This window comes from Symsagittifera roscoffensis, chromosome 1 (genome assembly GCF_963678635.1).
Source record: "Symsagittifera roscoffensis chromosome 1, txSymRosc1.1, whole genome shotgun sequence".
NCBI classification, from domain to species: Eukaryota; Metazoa; Xenacoelomorpha; order Acoela; family Convolutidae; genus Symsagittifera; species Symsagittifera roscoffensis.
The window spans coordinates 97312426-97337485 of record NC_087062.1 but is presented as its reverse complement, the minus strand read 5'-3'; the positions used below and the strand labels follow the sequence as shown (position 1 = coordinate 97337485).

The 25060-nt window shown below is 33.3% G+C and overlaps 1 protein-coding gene across 1 annotated transcript in view; it reads right to left on the bottom strand.

The window, feature by feature from the left end:
* Positions 1–14458: 14458 nt before the first annotated feature.
* Positions 14459–25060, bottom strand: part of LOC134857298 (rhodopsin-like) — a 73034-nt gene continuing 62432 nt past the window's right edge. Inside the window, exons 6-7 of the mRNA XM_063873685.1 lie at positions 21090–21193; positions 14459–14645 (exon numbers count right to left, since the gene is read on the bottom strand). Of these exons, the coding sequence (XP_063729755.1) occupies positions 14557–14645; positions 21090–21193 (193 nt within the window). The 3' untranslated portion in view covers positions 14459–14556. The remainder of the gene's footprint in view (positions 14646–21089; positions 21194–25060) is intronic.

The following is a 25060-nucleotide window of genomic DNA, read 5'->3' as shown; positions in this document are numbered from 1 at the left end:
ACAAAAACTGTCGACAATTATTGGGACTTAGCAAGAATACAAGCCGATTTAGAATTATCCAACTATGATAAAGCCATTTCCTTGTCGGCGATGCAAACAGGAAAACTGTATTGAAATGTTAAGACGAGACTGATGGAAAGCCGTTTTATCGCTCTAAAGCCGAAACTGAATTCGATGGTCTTTGATGGGGAGTAAAAAAAACTTTAGTCGCCCATTTACCCCATTTCTCCCTTCTTACAGAAAAACTACCACGGTGTAAGTGAAGCTAACAAAATAAATTTTAGGCATCGCCCGTTAATAACGGTTTTTGACGCAATTTTGTCATAAGTCATGTTTAAAAAAAACGAGGTGATCTAGTTCATGCTTTGATGTTTCTTTATCTGGCAAAAAAAAACAATATTTTTGTACTACAGATTCTAAATTGAAAACATGACAGTTTTTTAGATTCGGTTATCCTCAAGTTTGAGTGGGTTGTTTTTGAAAAAGTCATCGTTTTGTTATTGAAGCGTTGTTCATTATTTCTTTTTGTCGAATTATTTTGTTCAAAGTCGTTCTAGTGCGCTGGATAATCGTGGTGCAGAATTTTTTTTACCGGTTCTTTGAGGTTTTTTTTTAAACATTTTGTGGTTTTTTGTTCATAAAAGGATAGAAGTCAAGTAAATTAGATTGTTTTACTCTACAGTGCGTGATGAGTTAATATTGATTGATTAGTTAATATTAAAATAACTGGAAATAGGTCAACTTATTGCCAGCTTTCTACATGAGTTTTTAGTTTTTGAAAATAATTTTATTTTTCGTATAGGAAGGGCATGTTGTGATTTTCTCTGAAACGTCTGTTTCTGAATCAAGTATTTTCATGTAAAATTCCACATACTCATGAGTGTTCTCTCAATTAATATTGTTTTTTGTTTTCTGATTTTTCAAGTTTCATATTTTCTTTGTTTTGTACTTTTTCAATTTTTTTTGAAAATTTTCCGGCCAATTAATTTGTTATGTCTAAATTTGATTTGGTTGGATGCGATAAATTTGTGGGTTAGGTGATTCTTTTTCCACGCTCCGTGATTTTCACGGGTACTTTTCGCAGGAATTGTATCTTAGGGAAAATTTAAATCTAAAACTGTTTGTCTGAATAATTGAGCTTGAGTTGGACGGTTAATATTATCGATTTTTTTTGTTTGTGCATCATTTGGAGACACGTATATCCGAATAAGATTTGCGGTCAAATTCTTGCATACCAATTCATTTTTTCATAAAAATCTTACACTTAAATTCAACTTCTTATAAGAATCTTATATCCAAACTCACTATCTTATAAGATTCTTGCCAGATAAGTGCATTTACTTACAAGCTTTTTATAAGATTCTTCAAAGAATTCGTGTTTTAATAACACCCCGGGTTGACCTCCATAGGCCAAAAACGCTAATCATACAATTCCATAAACTAAATCTATGAAAAAATACTAATCCTACAAATTTCATACATTTTGCTAAAATGATGTCATTGAAATTTCGAACAACTTGTCTCCTGTTTTAGCATAAAATTCGGTGTATCGTACTAAATAAAAAAGAAAAACTTTTTGGTAAAAAAAAAGCTTATCATACCTTTTCCATATATGGAAAATGTATGACTAACATTTTTTTTGATGGCGACGACAAAAATTTTTCGAAGTATTTTTGAAATTGACCCCAAAAATTTTTTTGTGTTTTTTTTTCAACCGAAAATTGATTTTTGTACTCGAAGACGGCCAAACCTATGGTTACTACGTTTGGGTAACCAAGGTTTATATCATTTGTGTTCGGTTACGAACACAACCAAAAAAATTTTGAAAAATTAAAATGTAAAAAATCAATATTTTTGGTTTATGGAAAAATGCTAGTCATACAATTTCCATATACTAAAAAATACTAATCATAGACCTTTCATTCAATTTTCTGTACTTATGGAATTGCATGAAAAGTGTATGATTAGCGTTTTGTTTGATTCCAATTCTTTCGCTCCGTTTGAATTGTATATTACAAAATCCTTGTTAATGAGCCGTACTAACACTTGAACGTCCGATTCTCATTTTGTAATTGTTCGGGGTCGTGAAACTATTCTCTGTAAAAAAAAAAACGTTTTTCTTTTCAAACTTGAACATGGACTGATTGTTCCGATGGGGAGGGGTTAAGTATGTTTCATTTTTCTGAAACTTATGTATGTTTCGAAATTACATGTTTATTCTTTAAAATCAATCTGAAAATTCACCAGTGAAGAGTAAGTTTACTTTCAAAAGAATTGTAAAGTTTCTAAAGATAATTTTAGAGGAATGTAAGATTATTTTCTTAATGTCAATTTTCGTTTCGTAAACATAGTAAGTAAAGTCTTAAGCGTATTGTGTATAGTGAAATTACAATAGACATAGCTGTAGTGTATGATGGTTATATAATCGTACTTTGGACTTTGGTTTCGACTCTGCTGAGACTTCACTGTACTTGAGCATACTTCTGTTTTTAAAGTTTGCTATGAATGATGTGCTTGTTTGGCCTATAATTCGATATTACGTCTTTATTACTTCAAAAGCTAGGGTTTTGTTTTCTTTCATCAACGTGCGCTTCGTTGTGTTTGTTTAAATTAGGTATGTTTATATATTCACAGACTATCTGTGTTTTTGATTTTCGAGGTTTTGAAATTTCTATTTCTTTTTTCGCAAGACACAAAACATGTAAAATTGTAGACACCAATTTCAAATGATTAGTTTTAGAGTTGTTTTTACGTGGATCGATTAAGATGCGGAGAAAGTTTTTTCAGCTCCCAGGAGTCGTAAGACTCTGTGTAATTTGTTTCAATTGAAATGTTCGAGGATCTTAACAATCTTCCCCCTTTTGTATCTACTAAAGAATCTCACCCCTGTAAATAAAAACAGTAAATTCTCACAAGAGCGTTGTATGTAATTTCGAAACTTGCTGCATTCTGATTGGTCCAAAATTCGCTGCAAGTAATCTATTTAACAAACACCCACCTTTCTTGAAGGGTTGGATCTTTGTTAGACACTGATTAAATGTTGAGTAGATTCCCCCATTCCTTTGTTGAGCAGATTTTTGTTGGACACTGATAAAATATTTGTTTTTATGCCATACTTTTGGTGGTTTCATGATGATTTTGAATGCAAAACTACAAAAAAAAAAACAATAATTTTCCAATATTTTGGTTAATCGTATAACTCTGAGAAAGTTAAGACGTGTTTTTTAATCTTATAGCACGTTTGTGTCAACATTGGCGCGAGTGTGTTAAAAAATTGTAAGAAACTTTCTGCATTTGCATGGTTTTTGAGTTGAATTGCTGAAGATTCCAAAAATATGAAAAACAAATCGCTTTTTGTTCCGACTTTCAAAGAAAATGGAATATTTATGCTCGGTGTGTTTTTTTTCTTCAGTCAATTAGTTTTCAACAAATGTTTTTATAGCCCATTGAAAATATCAACTTACTGAGTTCAAATTTAAGAAGATATTTTAATTCCGATTTTTTTTAAAATTTCTTGGGGTTTGAAAATTGCCAAATTAGCCATGTTCTGGACTAACTTAGTAGAATTTGAAGAATATAAATGCGATTTGAAGAATTTAATTATATTGCTGAGAGCGTAACGCGAATTATTTCTACATGGAGAATTATCACGCACAAAAACATCGTTCCAAATTAAATTAAGGCTAGCTAATCAGATCGGTCACTTTAATTGCGTACGACTCAACGTTTCAAACTTTGATATTGTCCAAAAATTATAGGTTTTCAAAGTTTTCTTTTCCCAAAAATTACAGGGCTTTGCCATGATATACGAGCAGTCTTGTTCATGACAATGAAGAATTCCAAAACACGTTGTCGTGAAATTATTTTCTGATAATAGGAATAATGCATATTTTTCTATTCTGATGTTTTAATGTTGCCTCAAATGTTGCACCAGATGAGCCGAGACTGGATTGCAATCTTGAAGAGTAATTTCAGATAGAGAACAACGTCTGTTTGTCACACTGTCTATTTTTTGCCGGATGCAATTTTGCAAATACTTAGTTCAGTGCTGATTTAATCTTACTTTTAACACTTAGTTCTCAATAGAGTCTATCAGTTACTGGTAATACGATTCGTGTGAAGATCATTTTTTCTAATTATTTCAACGGCGGTCTGAATACAAAATAGTCAGGACTTCGGATAAAATTTGAAAGGGTTATTTTTGGAACATGATTGATTAGCAACTGAAATATTATAATTTTGTTTAGAGATTTTAAGCGAGAATCAAAGTTATGGTTGAAACTCCAAACGGGTCGAAAGCTTCAAAAAACTGTTATTTTACAAGACGCCCCCAAATATAGGATTAATGTAAGAGAATTTAACGTTTTGAAGGACTCTAACACAAAAAAGTTTTAATTCTTTCATTTTTCTTATTCCAAACTATAGAGAATAACAATCAACTCATTGTGTCGCTTTAGAAGCTTTAGTTTATAGATGAATTGATTTATTTTAGCAAACTAAGGATAAACACTCTGATTTTCTCAGAAGATGTTTTTTCTCTGATTTTCTTCCCAATCTTTTACACTTTGAACGCGTTATGGAGGCTATGGTTGAGGTTCTACAGAGAACATGCGTTAGGACTCTCTTGATTTTCAAATATTCTAATAATAACTTCTCTCGGACAAGAACTTCTAATTAAAGATCACTCTTAATTATATGTGATTGGTGAGCTTGCTCTAGAACAGTTAGGAAACAAATGCAAAACAAATTCCAGATAGAAACAAAGCAAATAAAAGCAACAAAAAATTTGTAATCTAGATAGTCAAAGAAATGTCCTTCATTTTTGAGCTTCTCAATCTGCTTTTGCAAATTTTTTGAACCCTAAACCAAAGACGAAATAAAATCATTATGATTCAAAATTTAAAGAAAAAGTTTTTTTTTAAATCTGGTTCTTTTCAAACAGTTTTCCTGAAAACTGGCTGATTATTTTATAACTTTCAATTTATTGAGAACTGTTTAAAGCTATGAAAGATATTTTGATTCAAATTTTGAGAAAATTCGTTGGAATAGCTCTCGGAATAATTAAATCAACTTTGCAATAATTCAACAGTCCTTCGAGCAATTTGCGCGACTTTGTGCGACCCAAAAAAAGGTATGTTGCAACCACTGCGACTCAGAATGGGTATGTTGCAAGTTTAAGCTACTGAAATGTTTGCGTGACTTAGCAGGACCCGGTAGATGTTTTCAATTATTGATATGACTTGGTTTGTTTTGATCGTCTCGACCCAGGCTCGATATGTTTCGACGATCCAACCCAAGTTGCCTATGTTTTGACTATTGTCGACTGAGGAAAAAAATTATTTCGACCAAGTTCGACGAAAAAAAATCTTTTCGATTGAATTTGACCGAGAAATTTCTCGACAGAGAAGAGTTTTGATTTTAAAAAAAAAACTTTTCTACTGTGTTCGACCTAAGGTTTTTCCCAACCGAGAAGCGTTTCGACAAAAAAAAAATTTTTTGGCTGTGTTCGATCTAAGATTTTGTTCAACCCAGAAGCGTTTTGACCGAACAAAAAAAACATGTTGAGTATCTTCGACAGAGGAAAAACGTTTCAAATGAGTTGAGTCTAGGTGTTTCATGACCAAGTTTTTTCCATCTCTGTGTGTAAATATGTCTTTATAAATGGGCATATAAATGTATGTATGTATGCATGTTTGTATGTTTGTACGAATGTGTATAAGAATGTATATATACACACATATATATATATATATATATATATATGTATGTATGTATGTATGTATGTAAGTATGTGTAAATGTGTTTATTTTGCAGTTATCATATGTATTGCTGTTTTGATTTAAAAAAATTCCAACAAAACTTTTTCTTTTCTAATTATAGCTTCCAGTTATGTGGTATGTGAGTTTCATTAAGTAGTCGTCTTTTTTAATATAATACGATTTGATTTTTTTTATTTATGTTTAATTTGAATGTTTTTTAGCTTTCAATTTTTGTGGTAAAGACTTTGTTTTCACTTCAGTACTATGTGTAGGTCTTGTCGTGGCGGTCTTGTATATGGCCAGGAAATATGTAGGGTTAGCTAACTGCACACTCAAAATATATTTATAATAGTTTATTTTGAAATTTGTATCTGTATTATGTTTTTACCAGCACGAAGGTTCGAAAACTATTTCATTACTAAAAACTGCTCGAAACTTTTTATAATGCGCGACTCTTAATGCTATTTTACGCGACCTTTTTTGTCACTTCGCGCAACCCATGTTGTCACTTCCTGCGACCCATGTTGCGCTTTCGCGCGACCCATATTGCCGCTTTGCACGACCCATGTTGCGATTTTGCGTGACCCATGTTGCGATTTTTATCAACTCATGTTGCTACCTTGCGCAAGCCATGTTATGAGTTTGCCGAACACATGCGGTGTGTGTTTTTTCCAAGCATAATCAAGTGCCACATATATTCATTGGAAAGGGTTGAGTATTGTATCATCTTAAGCATCTTTAAATTGCGACTCGAATGATCTGGAAGAGCTCTCTTAGTATCGAGATTAACCATATGAAAATTTTTGGTTCTTGTCTGAGTTTTGAGCGGATAAAGTGAGAAAATTGGCCTAAAAAGTTTTTAGTCAAAATCAGTTGCCACAAACAATCTTCAAAATGGGTTGAGAAAAATCATCATACCGCTTTTTCGATCAAACGACTTTAAAAAAATTTCAAAAATTTGTTTCAGTTTTGAGAAAAACGGTCTGGGTCTCACTCTAAATCAAGCGGAGTAGAGCGATCTAGTAATGTGCAAAAAAAATTTCTAGTCCCTGGCAAAAAAAATTTCATGAAAAAGATTACCAAACTTTTAATGTTAGACACTTGTTTGACAAGTACATCCCTTAAAATATGGATCAAGTTTTTTAAACATTGGAAATTTTAAATTTTAAGACCTTGTTGATCTTGCAAGAAAAAATAACTATATCAGTGGATATAATTAGAGGCAAAAAAATAAATTAGAGGCAAAATTTGAAAACTTACTTGAAAACAAAATTTTGCTTTTCAAAAAAGGCTTTTTATCTTGCTTTTCAAACTTTCAAGTGCATATTTTCGGAACCTAAAGCTTGTATTTTGGATAATAAATTTGGTTTCAGCCAAGATCTATACAATTTTTATCTATGAAGTGTCAAAAGTTGTGAAAACTTGTTTCATTGCCCTTAAGGTAACAATTGTTTGTTCCGGGCAACTAGATTGAGTAATCAGAGAGTTATTGTCGTGTTATTATAGGCGTAATATAACATATCTACTACTAAACTTTAAAAATTTGATGTTTGATAAAAAAATATGAATTAAGCTTTACACAGCAAATCCGCAACGGTTTAATGAGCAAAAGAGTTCTAATAAAACACTTCAAAATTGGCCATGCATCTTGCAAGCACTCAAAAAGATTGAGCCAACTGAGCTACATAAAAATTTGAATTTAGTAACCTTATACAGTTGTTAGTTTTGGCAACTTGACATTTCGTTATGTTAGCTTGCCAGCATGTTTTCTTCGATTTTTTTGAAGATCTTGTAAAAGATCCTCGAAGATCTCTGTAAAAAATTTTTGCTTCTTTTTGCGCAATGAAACATTTTCGATAATCATGAGTTAATGACAAAAAATGCGATTTTTTATTGTTTATCGAGAAAATACTTCATCATCGTAAATTAGTTGCAGCATATTTACTCAAAAAGTCATGAAACGTGATTATCTGAAACCTGTTTCAAATCGTTTCTCAACCTGTTTTAGCCGTTTTTGTTTTTTTTTCCAGAAAATATGAGCCTGTAATATTTGATATACAAGATTGCTAAATATAAACATTGTTGAAGTCGGTTTTCATGTTTATATTTTGTGCATTTCAAACTCTGGCTGATACAACTAACGGATACCATTACTACGTGGTGCATTTTCTCGAATAGCGCTTATTTGGAACTTAACTTGCCTAAGCTTGCCTAAATTTGAACTAAACTTGCTGTAACAAAAATTAGCATTTGACTTTAGTTTTTGTTCTGAAGTCTTTTCGGTTTCAAGCCCCGTCGGCATGTTGTCTTAGTAGCCAACAAATTAGTAGATTTGTGAACGATGTTAATTTTGTATTTCTGAGAACTAGATTATTGTTCCGAATTTCAAACGAAAGCAGCAAAATATTTGTGCTCGAGGTGGGTGTTTTTTCTTCAGACAAATTTCGACTTTTCTGATAGCCATTTTTGACGAAATTTTTTTTCTGGTGATCATTTTTCGTAAATTTATGTGGGTTTAAAGATTGCCATTTTGACGTCTTAAAAATTGTTTCAAATTATTTCAAGGAAGATTATATGCCATAATTGATTTGTTAATAGGAGCAAAATGTATCACTTTGTACTTAATATGGCGTGGGATGGTTTCACAAAAAATCTCAATTTTTTAGAAAAAAAAATTTAATTTTACTTCATTACATTTATATTTTCAATCTCATTACTGCTCCATAGACCTTAAAAGGCACTCGGAACATTCAGGGTTTTGCCCTGATACGAGAAGTCTTGTTACTGCTCCATAGACCTTAAAAGGCAGTCGGAACATTTAAGGCTTCACCCTGATACGAGCAGTCTTGTTTTTTGTTTGTAGAGAACCTTAGTAAAGCGTAGATGCGCATGTTGTTCTGCTGAGAATTATACTTTCAGCAATCACATTTTCCGGGTTGGCCAAAATTGCTACTAATCAAATTTCAATTATAAAAAATTCCATTTTCATACTTTTTTTGCAGTTATATAAAAGCAGAAAATTGTTTGAAAGTCAATGATTAGCGATTTTTCATACAAGTAAATGGCATGACAAGCACTTTTCAATATAAAAAAAGAATGTTTGTTTATTTCCATTCTTCGCAATTTTTTCGGTTCTTTTAATAACCAAACACAAGTGACAAAAGCCCTAGTTACTCAAAATTAGAGTCACCAAAAGCTTAACAGTCTCGCATTTACAATGCTTTGGAATTGACCTGAATACAGATGTCTTACACAAACAAAATAATGAAAGAAGCACACTTCTAAAATTGGACTGAAGTTTTCAAAGCAGCTCTAAAAGGATAAATTCTGCCGTATAATCGAAAATCTGCTCCATCTGCTACTCTATAAATTATTCTGCTCCATAAGCCAAAGTCTGCCAGTTCTGCTAGTAGAACTCTTTGAAGCCTGACATAGTATCAAAAACAATGCAAAAAAATAGTTGAATTCGAAAATAACTATATTGCCGCATTCTTAGATAAATCGACTAGGCTTTGAGTGAAAGCTTCAATACTCATTTTATCACAATAATATGTTTTTGAGCACTTTGTAGTGTACACACACACATTAATCAGTATTTGTGTCGATATTTAAATTCTTAAGCTATTGCGGCCGATATTCACACATTCGTGACCATTTCATGGTCCAAATGTGAACTTTTTTGTTCTGCAATACTGTCGCCGTACGAAACTGAGGAACGATTTCCACCTGAAAACAAATTGAATTGATGAATCTTTTGATATTAACATCAATAAATAGAAACGCTACAAATTTAATCACAACTGATTCAATTTGAAACTTGCAAAAATTTTTAAAAATTTGCCTAATACTTTTTAAAAGACTTATACTTTTGCCTAATACTTTTTAAAAAAGTTACATACTGGCACGAAAAATGTCCTTTCAGGAAGTTTTTATACTTGGTAGCCACAAAATTTCGTGTTGAGCCCACGAAATAATTGGGATCTCTTTAACTATTTTGCCCCCTGCCCGTACCACCCTCCCCCCTTAGGGTACCTAGTAATGCATTGCCCCCCCTCAGAAGAATTAATTTGATGGTTAAGCATACGTAAATTTTGCACCTAATAACGAATCTCCCACCCCAATTTGCGAATAGGAATTGTTAAAGAGATCCAATAATTGCACGAAATTGTTACGAATCCTCCTTGTAATTGATAAAGGGTTCATGTAACACATTTGTTTTGTATAGGATACGTTCTTTCATCATAACCTGTTCTATCGACTAATCTCTTTTTTACTGATCGATTTTGCTATTCCTTTCAAGGCTGTCTAGTCAATTTCCTAAAATGGATGGAAACACGTCTTATACCTCATTACCCCCGGTTTTTTTTGGGAGTTTTCACCAAATCGACACAAAGATTTATTCACTAGGGAAAGGACCAACATAAGAGCTGCTCCGCTCTTCACGGAGAACCTCTTGAGCCCTTGGACTGTATGCATTAGTTTTTGCCTATTTTTCCGGGCTGGTTAATGTTGCCTCACCCTCAAGCATCGAGAAACCGGCCTTACTATTGAGAGGCGGGACCTAACCGCGTCACCACCTCTACCCGGTAGCATAATAAGTGATTAGTGGTATTAACATAGTGATAAATTGTAATGACCAAATACTATTCAAGAAATTTCACAGCAAAAACATCGTTCAAGAGAAAACTGTTAACTCAAAATCAGTGTAGAAAGTTTTCTTAACACCAAATCCCTATAAGATCAAGAGTTTAAAAATCGTTCACAATTTTTTTTATATATGTTTTTTTTATTTTTCTTCAGTTTTTGCTTTTAATTAGCGCCCGTCGACCCACTTGAAATTATGAAACTGACTGATACGTTTTTGCATGGATTCCCTCTCGTCCCCTCATAAAAATTGAAAACTTTGATCTTGGAAACGTCCCTTTAGGTCAAATTAGCCCTTAAGTTTATGAATCTTGAACTAAACCGCCACTGAAGTTTCATGGATAATAATCGATTATATTTCAATTTCATGATCAGTCTCTAAAAAATAGAGACTCTTTCCACCGGGGTTTCAATATGTTAATTTTAAAAAAAAAATAGAGAAACTTTGCGCTAATTTTGTGGAAAATGGCGTGTGGGGTTGACCCTATTTTTGTGGAAGTTGACCGCATCTCCCTATTTTTTGAGAACGTGTGTGTGGTATGGCCTCTAAGGGTCTAAATATATGGCTCCCCATGTGTGCAACTGTAAGTGTCTGAATATGGGTTCCTATCTGTGCCCGTAAAGGTGTCAGAATATGTGTCCCTACGTGTGCCTATATAAGTGTCTCTGAACATGTGTCCTTATGTGCGCCACTGTGAGTGTCTGAAATGGTGTCCCTATGTGTGCCCCTGTAATTAAAGATCACTGATAATTTTTTTTCTTTTCTAATTTTAGCTTCCAGTTATGTGGTATGTGAGTTTCATTAAGTAGTCGTCTTTTTTAATATAATACAATTTGATTTTTTTATTTATGTTTGATTTGAATGTTTTTTAGCTTTCAATTTTTGTGGTAAAGACTTTGTTTTCACTTTAGTACTATGTGTAGGCCTTGTCGTGGCGGTCTTGTATATGGTCAGGAAATATGTAGGGTTAGCTAACTGCACACTCAAAATATATTTATAATAGTTTATTTTGAAATTTGTATCTGTATTATGTTTTTACCAGCACGAAGGTTCGAAAACTATTTCATTACTAAAAACTGCTCGAAACTTTTTATAATGCGTGACTCTTGATGCTATTTTGCGCGACCCTTTTTGTCACTTCGCGCAACCCATGTTGTCACCTCCTGCGACCCATGTTGCGCTTTCGCGCGACCCATATTGCCGCTTTGCACGACCCATGTTGCGATTTTGCGTGACCCACGTTGCGATTTTTATCAACTCATGTTGCTACCTTGCGCAAGCCATGTTTTGAGTGATTTTTTTTTCCAAGCATTATCAAGTGCCACATATATTCATTGGAAAGGGTTGAGTATTGTATCATCTTAAGCATCTTTAAATTGCGACTCGAATGATCTGGAAGAGTTTTCTTAGTATCGAGATTAACCATATGAAAATTTTTGGTTCTTGTCTGAGTTTTGAGCGGATAAAGTGAGAAAATTGGCCTAAAAAGTTTTTAGTCAAAATCAGTTGCCACAAACAATCTTCAAAATGGGTTGAGAAAAATCATCATACCGCTTTTTCGAACAAACGACTTTAAAAAAATTTCAAAAATTTGTTTCAGTTTTGAGAAAAACGGTCTGGGTCTCACTCTAAATCAAGCGGAGTAGAGCGATCTAGTAATGTGCAAAAAAAATTTCTAGTCCCTGGCAAAAAAAATTTCATGAAAAAGATTACCAAACTTTTAATGTTAGACACTTGTTTGACAAGTACATCCCTTAAAATATGGATCAAGTTTTTTAAACATTGGAAATTTTAAATTTTAAGACCTTGTTGATCTTGCAAGAAAAAATAACTATATCATTGGAAATAATTAGAGGCAAAAAAATAAATTAGAGGCAAAATTTGAAAACTTACTTGAAAACAAAAATTTGTTTTTCAAAAAAGGCTTTTTATCTTGCTTTTCAAACTTTCAAGTGCTTGTTTTGGAACCTAAAGCTTGTATTTTGGATAATAAATTTGGTTTTAGCCAAGGTCTATGCAATTTTTATCTATGAAGTGTCAAAAATTGTGAAAATTTGTTTAAAAATTCGCTTCTGGAAAACTTGTTTCATTGCCCTTAATGTAACAATTGTTTGTTCCGGGCAACTAGATTGAGTAATCAGAGAGTTATTGTCGTGTTATTATAGGCGTAATATAACATATCTACTACTAAACTTTAAAAGTTTGATGTTTGATAAAAAAATATGAATTAAGTTTTACACAGCAAATCCGCAACGGTTTAATGAGCGAAAGAGTTCTAATAAAACACTTCCCAATCGGCTATGCATCTTGCAAGCACTCAAAAAGATTGAGCCAACTGAGCTACATAAAAACTTGAAGTTAGTAACCTTATACAGTTGATAGTTTTGGCAACTTGACATTTCGTTATGTTAGCTTGCCAGCATGTTTTCTTCGATTTTCTTTGAAGATCTTGTAAAAGATCCTCGAAGATCTCTGTAAAAAGTTTTGCTTCTTTTTGCGCAATGAAACATTTTCGATAATCATGAGTTAATGACAAAAAATGCGATTTTTTATTGTTTATCGAGAAAATACTTCATCATCGTAAATTAGTTGCAGCATACTTACTCAAAAAGTCATGAAACGTGATTATCTGAAACCTGTTTCAAAACGCTTCTCAATCTGTTTTAGCCTTTTTCGTTTTTTTTTAGAAAGTTTGAGCCTGTAATATTTGATACATAAGATTGCTAAATATAAACACTGTTGAAGTCGGTTTTCATGTTTATATTTTGTGCATTTCAAACTCTGGCTGATACAACTAACGGATACCATTACTACGTGGTCCATTTTCTCGAATAGCGCTTATTTTGAACTATACTTGCCTAAGCTTGCCTAAATTTGAACTAAACTTGCTGTAACAAAAATTAGCGTTTGACTTTAGTTTTTGTTCTGAAGTCCTTTCGGTTTCAAGCCCCGTCGGCATGTTGTCTTAGTAGCCAACAGATTAGTAGATTTGTGAACGATGTTAATTTTGTATTTCTGAGAACTAGATTATTGTTCCGAATTCCAAACGAAAGCAACGAAATATTTGTGCTCGAGGTGGGTTTTTTTTTCTTCAGACAAATTTTGACTTTTCTACTTGCCATTTTTGACGAAATTTTTTTTTGGTGATCGTTTTTCTTAAAGTTATGTGGGTTTAAAGATTGCCATTTTGACTTCTTTTAAATTTTCCATTACATTTAAATTTTCCATCTCATTACTGCTCCATAGACCTTAAAAGGCAGTCGGGACATTCAGGGTTTTGCCCTGATACGAGAAGTCTTGTTACTGCTCCATAGACCTTAAAAGGCAGTCGGAACATTTAGGGCTTCGCCCTGGTACGAGCAGTCTTGTTTTTTGTTTGTAGAGAACCTTAGTAAAGCGAAGATGCGCATGTTGTTCTGCTGAGAATTATAATTTCAGCACTCATATTTCCGGGTTGGCCAAAAATGCTACTCATCAATTTTCAATTATGAAAAATTCCATTTTCATACTTTTTTTGCAGTTATATAAAAGCAGAAAAGTGTTTGAAAGTCTATGATTAGTGATTTTTCATACAAGTAAATGGCATGACAAGCACTTTTCCATATACAAAAACCGTGTTTTTTATTTCAGTTCTTCGCAATTTTTCCGGTTCTGTTAATAACCAAATACAAGTGACAAAAGCCCTAGTTACTCAAAATTAGAGTCATCAAAAGCTTAACAGTTTTGCATTTACAATGCTTTGGAAATGACCTGAATACAGATGTCTTACACAAACAATATAATGAAAGAAGCACGCTTTTAAATTTGGGCTGAAGTTTTCAAAGCAGCTCTAAAAGGGTAAATTCTGCCGTATAACCGAAAATCTGCTCTATCTGCTGCTCTATAAATTATTCTGCTCCATAAGCCAAAGTCTGCCAGTTCTGCTAGTAGAACTCTTTGAAGCCTGACATAGTATCAAAAACAATGCAAAAAAATAGTTGAATTCAAAAATAATTATATTGCCGCATTCTTAGATAAATCGACTTGGCTTTGATTGAAAGCTTCAATACTCATTTTATCAAAATAATATGTATTTGAGCACTTTTTCGTGTACACACACACTATTCAGTATTTGTGTCGATATATAAATTCTTCAGCTATTGAGGCCGATATTCACACATTCGTGACCATTTTACGGTCCAAATGTGAACCTTTTCGTTCTGCAATACTGTCGCCGTACGAAACTGAGGAACGATTTCCACCTGAAAACAAATTGAATTGATGAAACTTTTGATATTGACATCAATAAATAGAAACGCTACAAATATGATCACAACTGATTCAATTTGAAAGTTGCAAAAATTAGAGATTGTGTTTTAGCCGTGCCATTTTTTAAAAGACTTTGAGCCAAAAAAATTACATAATGGCACGAAAAAAGTCCTTTCAGGAAGTTTTTATGCTTGGTAGCCACAAAAGTTCGTCTTTACTTGAGCCTACGAGATAATTGGGATCTCTTTAACTATTTTGACCCCTAAGCCTCCCCCTTAGGGTACCTAGTAATGCATTGCACCCCTAAGAAGAATTAATTTGATGGTTAAGCATACGTAAATTTATTTTGCACCTAACGAATCTCCCACCCCAATTTGCAAATGGGACGATTGTTAAAGAGATCCGATAATTGTACGAAATGGTTACGAATCCTCCTTGTATTTGATAAAGGGTTCATGTAACACATTAGTTTTGTATAGGATACGTTCTTTCATCATAACCTGTTCTCTCGACTAATCTCTTTTTTACTAATCGATTTTGCTATTCCTTTCAAGGCTGTCTAGTCAATTTTCTATAATGGATGGAAACACGTCTTATACCTCATTACCCCCGGTTTTTTTGGGAGTTTTCAGCAAATCGATAAGAAGATTTATTCACTAGGGAAAGGACCAACACAAGAGCTGCTCCGCTCTTTGCGGAGAACCTCTTGAGCCCTTGGACTGTATGCATTAGTTTTTGCTTATTTTTCCGGGCTGGGTAATGTTGCCTCAACCTCAAGCATCGAGCAACCGGCCTTTCCATTGAGAGGCGGGACTTAACCGCGTCACCGCCTCTACCCGGTAGCATAATAAGTGATTAGTGATAATAACATAGTGATAAATTGTAATGACCAAATACTATTCAAGACATATCACAGCAAAGACATCGTTCAAGAGAAAACTGTTAACTCATTATATATATATTTTTATTTTTCTTCAGTTTTTGCTTTTAATTAGCGCCCGTCGACCCACTTGAAATTATGAAACTGACTGATACGTTTTGCATGGATTCCCTCTCCTCCCCTCATAAAAATTGAAAACTTTGATCTTGGAAACGTCCCTCTAGGTCAAATTAGCCCTTGAGTTCATGAATCTTGAACTAAACCGCCACTGAAGTTTCATGGATAATAATCGATTATACTTCAATTTCATGATCAGTCTCTATAAATTTACAGAAACAATCGATTATAATTGATTAAAATGGATTGAAGTGATACTATGTTTTTCAGGAAAATTTTGAATTTTTTCTAATTGTGCGACCTCAAAATTAACCAATTCGTAAAGAGAACAAAGATGAAAGCCCAAGCAAGAAAAAGTATGACAGTTTATATTCGAAATTTTATAAATTACACTGGAGAAGGACGCCTGGAGGGCCATTTTTACCTGGTCATGAAAATATTGTTTAATCGCGTAGTTTATTCGCGAATGACCTTTTCTGAAATATTTATTTGAATTGATTGGTCGCGTTGGGAGCTATTCTGATAAGTGGTTGTCGCAAACAAAGAAGACTTGTTAAAACCAGTCGATTTGAATTCTACTTTACTGGGGGATTGAAAGATGCATCCTATAGAATTTTATAAAAAGTCTTTTTGTTTGCTACAACCATTTACAATTATTGCTGCCTATCCCGACCAAAATGATTTCAAACAAGGCCAAACTGTAGAGCGAGTTTTTAAAAAAATCAACTAAGATGTGAAAAAGACTTTGAAATCGAAGTTTCCTCTAGGTTCCGGGGTTTCAATACATTAATTTAAAAAAATTAGAGAAACTTTGCGCTAATTTTGTGGAAGTTGGCGTGTGGGGTTGACCCTAATTTTGTGGAAGTTGACCCCATTCCCATATTTTTTGAGAACGTGTGTGTGTGTGGTATGGCCTCTAGGTGTCTAAATATGGCTCCCTATGTGTGCAACTATAAGTGTCTGAATATGGGTTCCTATCTGTGCCCGTATAGGTGTCAGAATATGTGTCCCTATGTGTGCCTATATAAGTGTCTCTGAACATGTGCCCTTATGTTCGCCACTGTGCGTGTCTGAAATGGTGTCCCTATGCGTGCCCCTGTGAGTGTATCTGAATAGTTGTCCTTATGTGCGCCCCTTTAAGTGCCTAAATTTGTGTGTCAATGTTTGCCCCTCTGAGTGTCTGAGTATGCGGCCCAAAGAAAGTGACGGGAAAACGCTGCTCTTTTTTTTAGATGAGTTAGCTTTTTTTAATTAGCCCCTTTTCAATTAGTTTTTTATACAGACTCTGATATATGTTATACTATATACTATTTCATAATACAACAACACCAACAGGACAAAAAAATGAAAAAGAAAACGTAGAAAACCTTGTTTAATTCTGTTTTTATTTACATTTTCATGTTGTTTGATTTTTGGTTTTCTTGCATTACGAAACCAGCAGAATATTTATCAAACGTAACTGCGCAAAGCTCTCAACCAAGCATTTTCAAAAAGTGTAATGAGCTGTAGACAGTTTTCGGCGGAAAATAATTAATTTTCATGGATTTTTGTGTCCTAGAAAAATCGATTATAATCCCCTGAAAATCCATTTTCGTGGTTGGGTGGGTCCTGAAAATCGATTATATGGGTTAAATTATTTGCCAATGTAATCCATTATAATCGATTATTTCCCATTAAACTCCAGTGCGGCAATTCTTTCATTCTAGCTTTGACACTATTCATTTAAACTCAATTTTTTTTTGAATAACTTAACTGATTTGTTTTGTTTTCGAAAACAAAAATATCAGAAATGTGATCTTTTCTATGCCATCTTTCGTAGCTTTTGCAGAAACTGTGCCCAATATCTGACTTGTCATCCTTGTTAATGGAGTTCTATAAATAATCATAAAAAGTCATTAAAATTATAGTAACCAAGATACTAAAAACAATAATAAAAATTACAATAAACATAATAGTCAAAAAGATAATCAGAATAAACATTTTAAAAAATAGAAAAATTGTAATAATAAACATCATAATAATCATAAAAATCGTTTCAACGCTAATTCCCATAACAATACTACTACAAAAAGGTAAAACCTACAGAGCGTCGTTGCCCCCTGAAACTTTGACCTAAGAGTATTTTTGAAAAAATACTTTTTCACAATCGTTTGAAATCAGTAATACGTATGAATAATGTAAAACGTAGCAAAATCTGTTGAACTATTCAGCTGAAATATTTTTGAACTGTTGGACTCATTTAATACTCCAAGTCGATTGCGTTTACACAAGCCAGCGCCGTTCTGAAGAAACAAAACGTGAATTCCATGCTACGCTCCATTCTTCTTTCGGTCAGTTTTGTGTCCGATTGATTCAACGTTTTTAGATTGGAAAAATCATTGAAAACTGGCTCTTTATAAGATAGATTTTGTTCGTTTTTAGTCACCCAGGTCAAAAATCACAATGGACTGGTGACTGAAAAAACACCACTAAAACAAAGACTGTGAGGTCACAGTACAATGCGCTTTATTAAAGTTGAGCAAAAAAAACTTGAATTGAAAAAATATCAAAATTTGATCAGTTTTAGAGGCTGAAAGCATATCGAAAAAAAAACACATGGATGATTGATGGTTGAGGCTCCAAAAGCTGGAAAAAAAATTATTAGCAGCAAAAAAAAAATTTACGACAAAAAAAAAGAAAATGATAAAAGAAAAAAGTAAATTTATTCTACAGATAGTCATCAGATTGAACGTGAACAAATTAGTTATTGAATCAGTTTTCTAACATCAAAAACTACAAAAAATGTCAAATAGGGTAACCAATTGAATCACAACTGATGAACCGAAAGTGTATTCAACCCCGCCTCTACACGACTAACTGTAAATTCAGCATTGAACACACTATTGGTTCATCAGTTGTGAGTTGATTACCCTAATTTATAATTTTAGCAGTTTTTGATGCTAGAAAACCGATTCAATAACTACTTTTTTCCAGTTCAATCTCATGTTTTTCTGTAGAAAAAATGTACTTGTTTCTTTTATCCGTTTTTTTTCTCTAGTCAAAATTTTTTGCTCATAATAACTAACTTTTCCAGCTTTTAGAGCCTCAACCATCCCTCAATAGGTTTTTTTGTATGACTTTAGCCTCTAAAGCTCATCAAGTTTTGATTTTTTTTCAATTCAAGTTTTTTATTTACTGTTCAATTGTATTTTTTCCGCTTTTGCACGACAAAGATCAAAGTGGAGCTATACAGTATGATCAGGTCTCTAAAATTTGGTTTTTAAGATCAACTTGCCAGACTGTTCAAACAAAAAAAATTAAAGATATTTTTGAGCTTGTGCCTAAAAGCAAATCATGAGGTAATTATTCCAAAAAACTCAACTCTAAATTTCAATTTAAAAACTACACGAGCAAGGAAATTTTGCAGAATACAAACACACGTCAGTTTCTTTTCAAACCGAAGAGTCTTAGAAAGTTTTCGATAGAGTTTTCAGGATTCACATACTTTTTCAGTCTAAAAATGTCAATAACCAAAAAACGGCGAATCACAGGGTGTATTGAATTGACAAGGCGTAAATTTCTGTTCTAACATCCTACCGGTTGTCGTCAAAAATGGCAATTTTTGGCCCACTTTGAAAAGATCTACAGCAGTTTGGTTTTATGCTCTTGTTTCATAGCTGATACAAACAGATGTCTCAGTAAGAAATTACGCAATTTCCCATAGAAAAAGATCTCCGTAGCTTTTCTAAGAGAGCTGCGGTTTACGACAGAGCGTTTGAAAAGAGACAATTTTACGTACCAGGAGCCAGGATTAACTATAATCATAATGGTCATAGTAATCAAATATTAAAAATCAAAATAATCAAAAATACAATAAAATTGAAAACACTAATTACCGAATTTGGCAACTAATAGAAAATGAAAAAGTCTGCAAGGCCTCAGAACCCCCCGAAAATAAGACTTCACCAAGCATCGATGACATACATTGATCAGAAAACCATAGATGGTGCGGCAAAATTAAGGCCATGCGGCACCTTTTGAGTTTTTTTGATCGCGTCAGGAAATGGAAGATTTTTTTGAAATAAAGACCTCTTTACAAAATTCCCGACAATCGGTACGCATAAATTGTTTTACCGCCCGTCCACTTGTGAGTAATGCAACATACAACAAAGTCTGTATATCAACTCACAAGCTGATTTGTTTTCCAATTTAATTGCGTTCACATGAGCGTTGTTTGGAAGCAGCATAAAAAGAGTTTAAACTCCATTCATGTGATCTAATTTGAGAAACAAATTTTTGCCATAGTTGAACAGTTTCGTGAGAAGAAATAAAATTTTGGGCTTATTTAACTGGAAAATTTTTTCATTTAGTTATAAATTTTTTTGCTACCAAAAAAACGTCGGAAAATAAGATACTTTGTTTTATTAGGAGTCGGAAGTAATTATAATAACAATCTCAAAATAGCATTCATAACATAATAAAAAACTTAGCAAATCGAAGATTGAAAAAGGGTATTAAATGCAAGTAAAGATTAAAAAAACCACTGACTTTGTTGAAAAAAAAATCAACTTTCGAATTTCAAAGAAAAAAAATAGATGCTCTTTAAGCTCTCTAACTTTCTAGAACAGTTTATGGTTTGCGCTTTTTGATTACATGAACCCAACTAGAGAAAACTGGATCTACAGGTGAAGTTTTAATTCCGCCGGAAATCTAAAAATTAATTTCCACTTTCGAAACTAGAAACAGTTCACGAATTTCCGCGCCATTAGCACATTCATATTTGTAGAGTGCTATTTACGTCACTTTCAGCAGATAAATTTCAGCTGAACTCAAAAAGTGCATATATACCTAAGTGCAATCAATATTTTAAGACTTTTTCCTGAAAAAAAAAGCAAAAAAAAATCAGCAAGACCTATACAAGAGTCCTTACTACGTTCATTACTCTTAATCAAAAAAACCATTATTGTAATAATGTTAATCATAATAATCAGAACAATAATCATAATGATAAAAAATCATAATGACCTTTTTCATAATTATCACAATGATTGTAGTTTTTGAGTTACGCATAGGATCTATGAAATGTATCAGGCCTGTCTAAGCATAAGCAGTTATTTTGCTGAACGTTGCTCATTTTGTTAAAACCTGAAGCTAGAGGTCAAGTGAGATAGATCTTATCCTCACACAGTATCATTGCCGTGGCGCTCTCAAAGTGCCATGGCGCTCCCAACCACTTATTATTTTCTGTTTTGCGTGTTTTTCACATGAATTTCATAAGTGTGGAACCAAACACTTTTTTTTATTTCTCACTCATTTTTCCCTTTTGCATTTCTTTATAAGATACAAAGCTTTGGTTTTCAACAATGCGTTTTTGAGTTTTATCGATCTAAATTTGACTCACAAAAAAATAATTTATTTTTATTTTTCATATTTTATGGGGGTGCGAAATGTGTGCTTTTACCTCTGCTGCTCTTGTTCAATGATATCACTGTGTTTCTCCGAGTCCCAGTTTCCCCACAGATGTCTTTCGGCTGTCTGCCCAGTAGACGTCGCAGGTACTCAATTCTAATCAAAAACAAAATTTTGGATAAATTTTACCTGGCTACGGGGATTTAAGGGTTTCAGGTTTGAATCATTAGATTTTCGCAAGAACGGCCTTCCGGTTTGTTAGCTTTATTGAAGAATCATAGCCCAGCATTGAAACCAGAATAGATGAAAACTTCTGACTTTTACAAGTTTTTCTTGGGTAGACGAGTGGTCTTGAATTTTAGCTCTAAGAACTAGTTAAAAGTATTCTTTAAAAAATTGGTTTGAAGTATGTTTTTAAAGTTTTAAAACTAGATTGGCAGTGACGCATACATCACGCCGTAAACTAATTTACGGCACACTCCACGCCGTAAATTAATCTAAGAAAAAAGAAATATTCAGATCCTTTTAGCTCGACACTGAGATCTTAAAGGATCCCACCTCAGCTCTTATAAGCATCAATTCTATGATGTAACGAGGGGTTTTAAAAGGTAAGTGGCTTGAGTGGCTTTAGTCAATAACTAACCCGGCCAGAAAAATTATTTCAAAGTACATGAAATTACTATGATAAGTCTCCATATAAGAGCCCTAATATTAACCTGAAAAGCTCTTATTATTGCCCTTTTCCTACTGGACAAGTGTTTCTAAATTGGAAATTTGATACATCAGTGCTGGTTATAGATTAGAAGTGGACTCAAATTTAAAAGTCTGCCCATTATGAAGACACCTCAAGACAAACATCATCTTCTTTCCCCAATAATTGTGATAAGCGGCACGATTTTTTTTACACCAAAATAAGCTTAGAATTCTCCCCCAGATTTGCAAGGGTTAAAATATGATTTCCACATAGCAAATGCTTTTCTAACAACTTTTTTCAGGCAGGGAAAAGTATAAAAATAGTTGAAATTATTTTTTCAGTTTCTGCGAATTGGCTCGCATAAAATTGCAAATTTTGAAATTGTCAGTTGGAACACAATTATTGTGGGAATTGACAGAAGAGTTAAGTCGAGCTAAGGTGGAAAAAAAGCGTTTCCTCTTTGATCCTTCCTTTTCGTGAGATTAAAAATTTGACGGTAAAATGTGTATGAAAAGGTTCTTTGCAAAAAAAACTATAAATTTTAGACCAGTCAACTTTAACCTTATTAGAATTAAACAAAGAAGTAACAAAAATAACAAGACTGCTCGTATCAGGGCGAAGCCCTGAATGTTGTTCCGACTGTCTTTTAAGGTTTATGGAACAGTAATAACATGAAAAAATTAAATGAAACAAAATAAAATGAAAATTTTTTGTCTAAAATTTGAAATTTTTTTAAATAAAAACCATCCCCCACACGCCATATAAAGTACAAAAGGATAGATTTCGTTCCTTGTAACAAATCAATTATGGCAAATAAGCTTCGTTCAACCAATTTGGAACGATTTCTAAGACGGATTAAATCTCCGCTTACGCCTTAATAGCTCGAATTATATCGCGCTTTAATTGTCCCAAATTGGTCAAATGGCCAAAATGGCAACCTTTAAACCCTCATAACTTTACGAAAAATGATCACAGGTGAAACATTATTTCAAATTTGAGCTCAGGACAACAATACCTTTTGAATGATATAAGAAAAATCCGTAAAAAATGGCTAGTTAAAAAAGTCGAAATTTGTCTGAAGAAAAAAACCCACCCCGAGCACAAATATTCCGTTACTTTCGTATCGAAAGTCGGAACAATAAGTTGCTTCAGTTATTATTTCGAATTTTGCCGCATTGTGACGGAATATTTCGACAGATTGAGGTTCCACGGATAATAATCGATTTTAATCGATTTATGTAATCTTAATTGTTGACATTACAATTGATTATAATTACACTTTGGAAGAAAGCATCAAAGATCAAAAGAATGGGTCGTTTGGAAGTTTTAGCACATGCGTACATTAAAATTGGCCTAGATTTATCTTTTTTCTGCATTTTCACCAGTTTCAAACCAACCTTTTGTTGCCCTCAAGAAAAAAAAGCCTATTCCAAAAGATTTTTGGGAAAAATTAAGTCTTTGCACAGTGTGCCATATTACCTGGTCTAATTAAAAAAAAACTGCAATTGAAAATCAGATAACGTTTTTTAAAGGTGTTGCAAATAGCTACTTGAAAATCAATTAGTTTTTACAAGCTGCCAAAATCTTTTCATGAGTCTTTTGAATTTTGTTGTGCAGCAGTTTGTAAATTTGTTTTCTAATGAGGATTAATCACCGTTTATTGTTTTAATGTACCAACTAACCGCAGAAGTAGGAAGGAAAAACTCGCTTATGGTTTCTAGTTGGATCGCATTTAATCGCGTTTAGTTTTACAAAAGCTTTATTTTCAATTTACATTTCAACCAGGGAACCAATATATCTGATAGACGGTTGTACACTCCCCCGCTTAAAACATGATGAGATTTTCCAGCGCAACTGTGTGGTCAGGCCAGTAAGTGATAAAGGTGGACAATCCTTCGATTGATATCCTTTTTGATCGCTTGTTACAATCTCATTTTCCGGTTTCTTTTCATGTAAAGTGATTGAGTTTTAGATCGTGCGTGAGTTTTCGCCATGTTGATTTTTAATCAGCCTTTTTTTTTTTCAAAATTTAGAAAACTTTTCCAATGCATAAGAGACTATAATGTTAATTTATTTGAAGTTTTTTTAAATCGATTCGTTCTTTGTGGTTAATCAAAGGAGTTAATTATACGCCATTAAAAAAAATTGACGCTGAAACGTTTTGATGTTTCATTTGAACCGTTTTTTTTTTCGTGCACATTTTAGGAAGGTCAATTTTTTGAACTGTCTCATTCATCTGAATTTGAAAATAATTGAACTGTTTGTGATCGAGATAAATGAACGCGGATCAGTTTTAATGAAGTTTGGAAATTTGGCGGACTTTGGACAAAAAACGCGCGAAAGATTTCGATATAAAATGCAAAAGCGGCGATTCAATCCGGCTCAGAATTTGTACGTCATTTTTGCATAAAATTTCACTTCGTATCTTTTTTGGAGTGTGAGATGTTTTTAAGTGAAAAAAGCATTTTTTTCTGTTTTCGCGAGATTTTTAAAATTTGTGAAAATTTTTTTAATGACTAACAAAAGTCATTTGAAGCCTAACATTTTTTTGTCTGGCATGCTTTTCTGATACCAGATGATAATTTGACCATCTTCTCCTATTTATTAAATTCTAGCTGAGAAAAAGGAAGAAGAGGCTGAGAGGTATTTAAAAAGCAATTTTCTAAGTGCTGATTGATTAATGGCTCCAAGGGGCTGGCTCTATTTCACTTCAAATGCAAATCAGTTTGCAAAAAAGCGGTAGGTGATAAAACTGCTCATGCCTCGCTTCATTTGATTAAATTATCGGACATTGCCGAAGTGAATTACATGTAGACCGCATTAAACCCGTTAAAAATCTAAATAATTCTTACACAAATTGTAATATTATCACTGGAAGTTCCCATATACGATTTCAGAAAACTTGCCACAAATATCGGTTTGGAAACGTTAATTAATACGACATATAATTGAAATTAAAATGTCAGCATTAATTGCGTTACTCCATTTAAAGAAACTCCTTGACGCCATGGAAGAGAAATCAGATCATCGATTCAATATAGCCCCATGCCTCTTTCCTAAGTAGACCAGTAGACCAAGTTCTTTATCTCGCCTCAACTAAAATTGATTAGTACTAAATTCGCTAGAGCTGCGTGTAAGTTGCTGCTGTAGTTTAGTCTTATTGACAAGTTCGAAAAGATCTCTATCCGGTTTATTGGAGAGGGGGGGTTGGGTTGGGGTTTTTGGTGATAGGGTTAGTTGGAGGGGAGATGATATGAAATTGGTCTACGGCTGATAGCCGATAAATTTGTAGCAAAATCGTTGAAAAGGAATGTGACAAAATGTCCTCG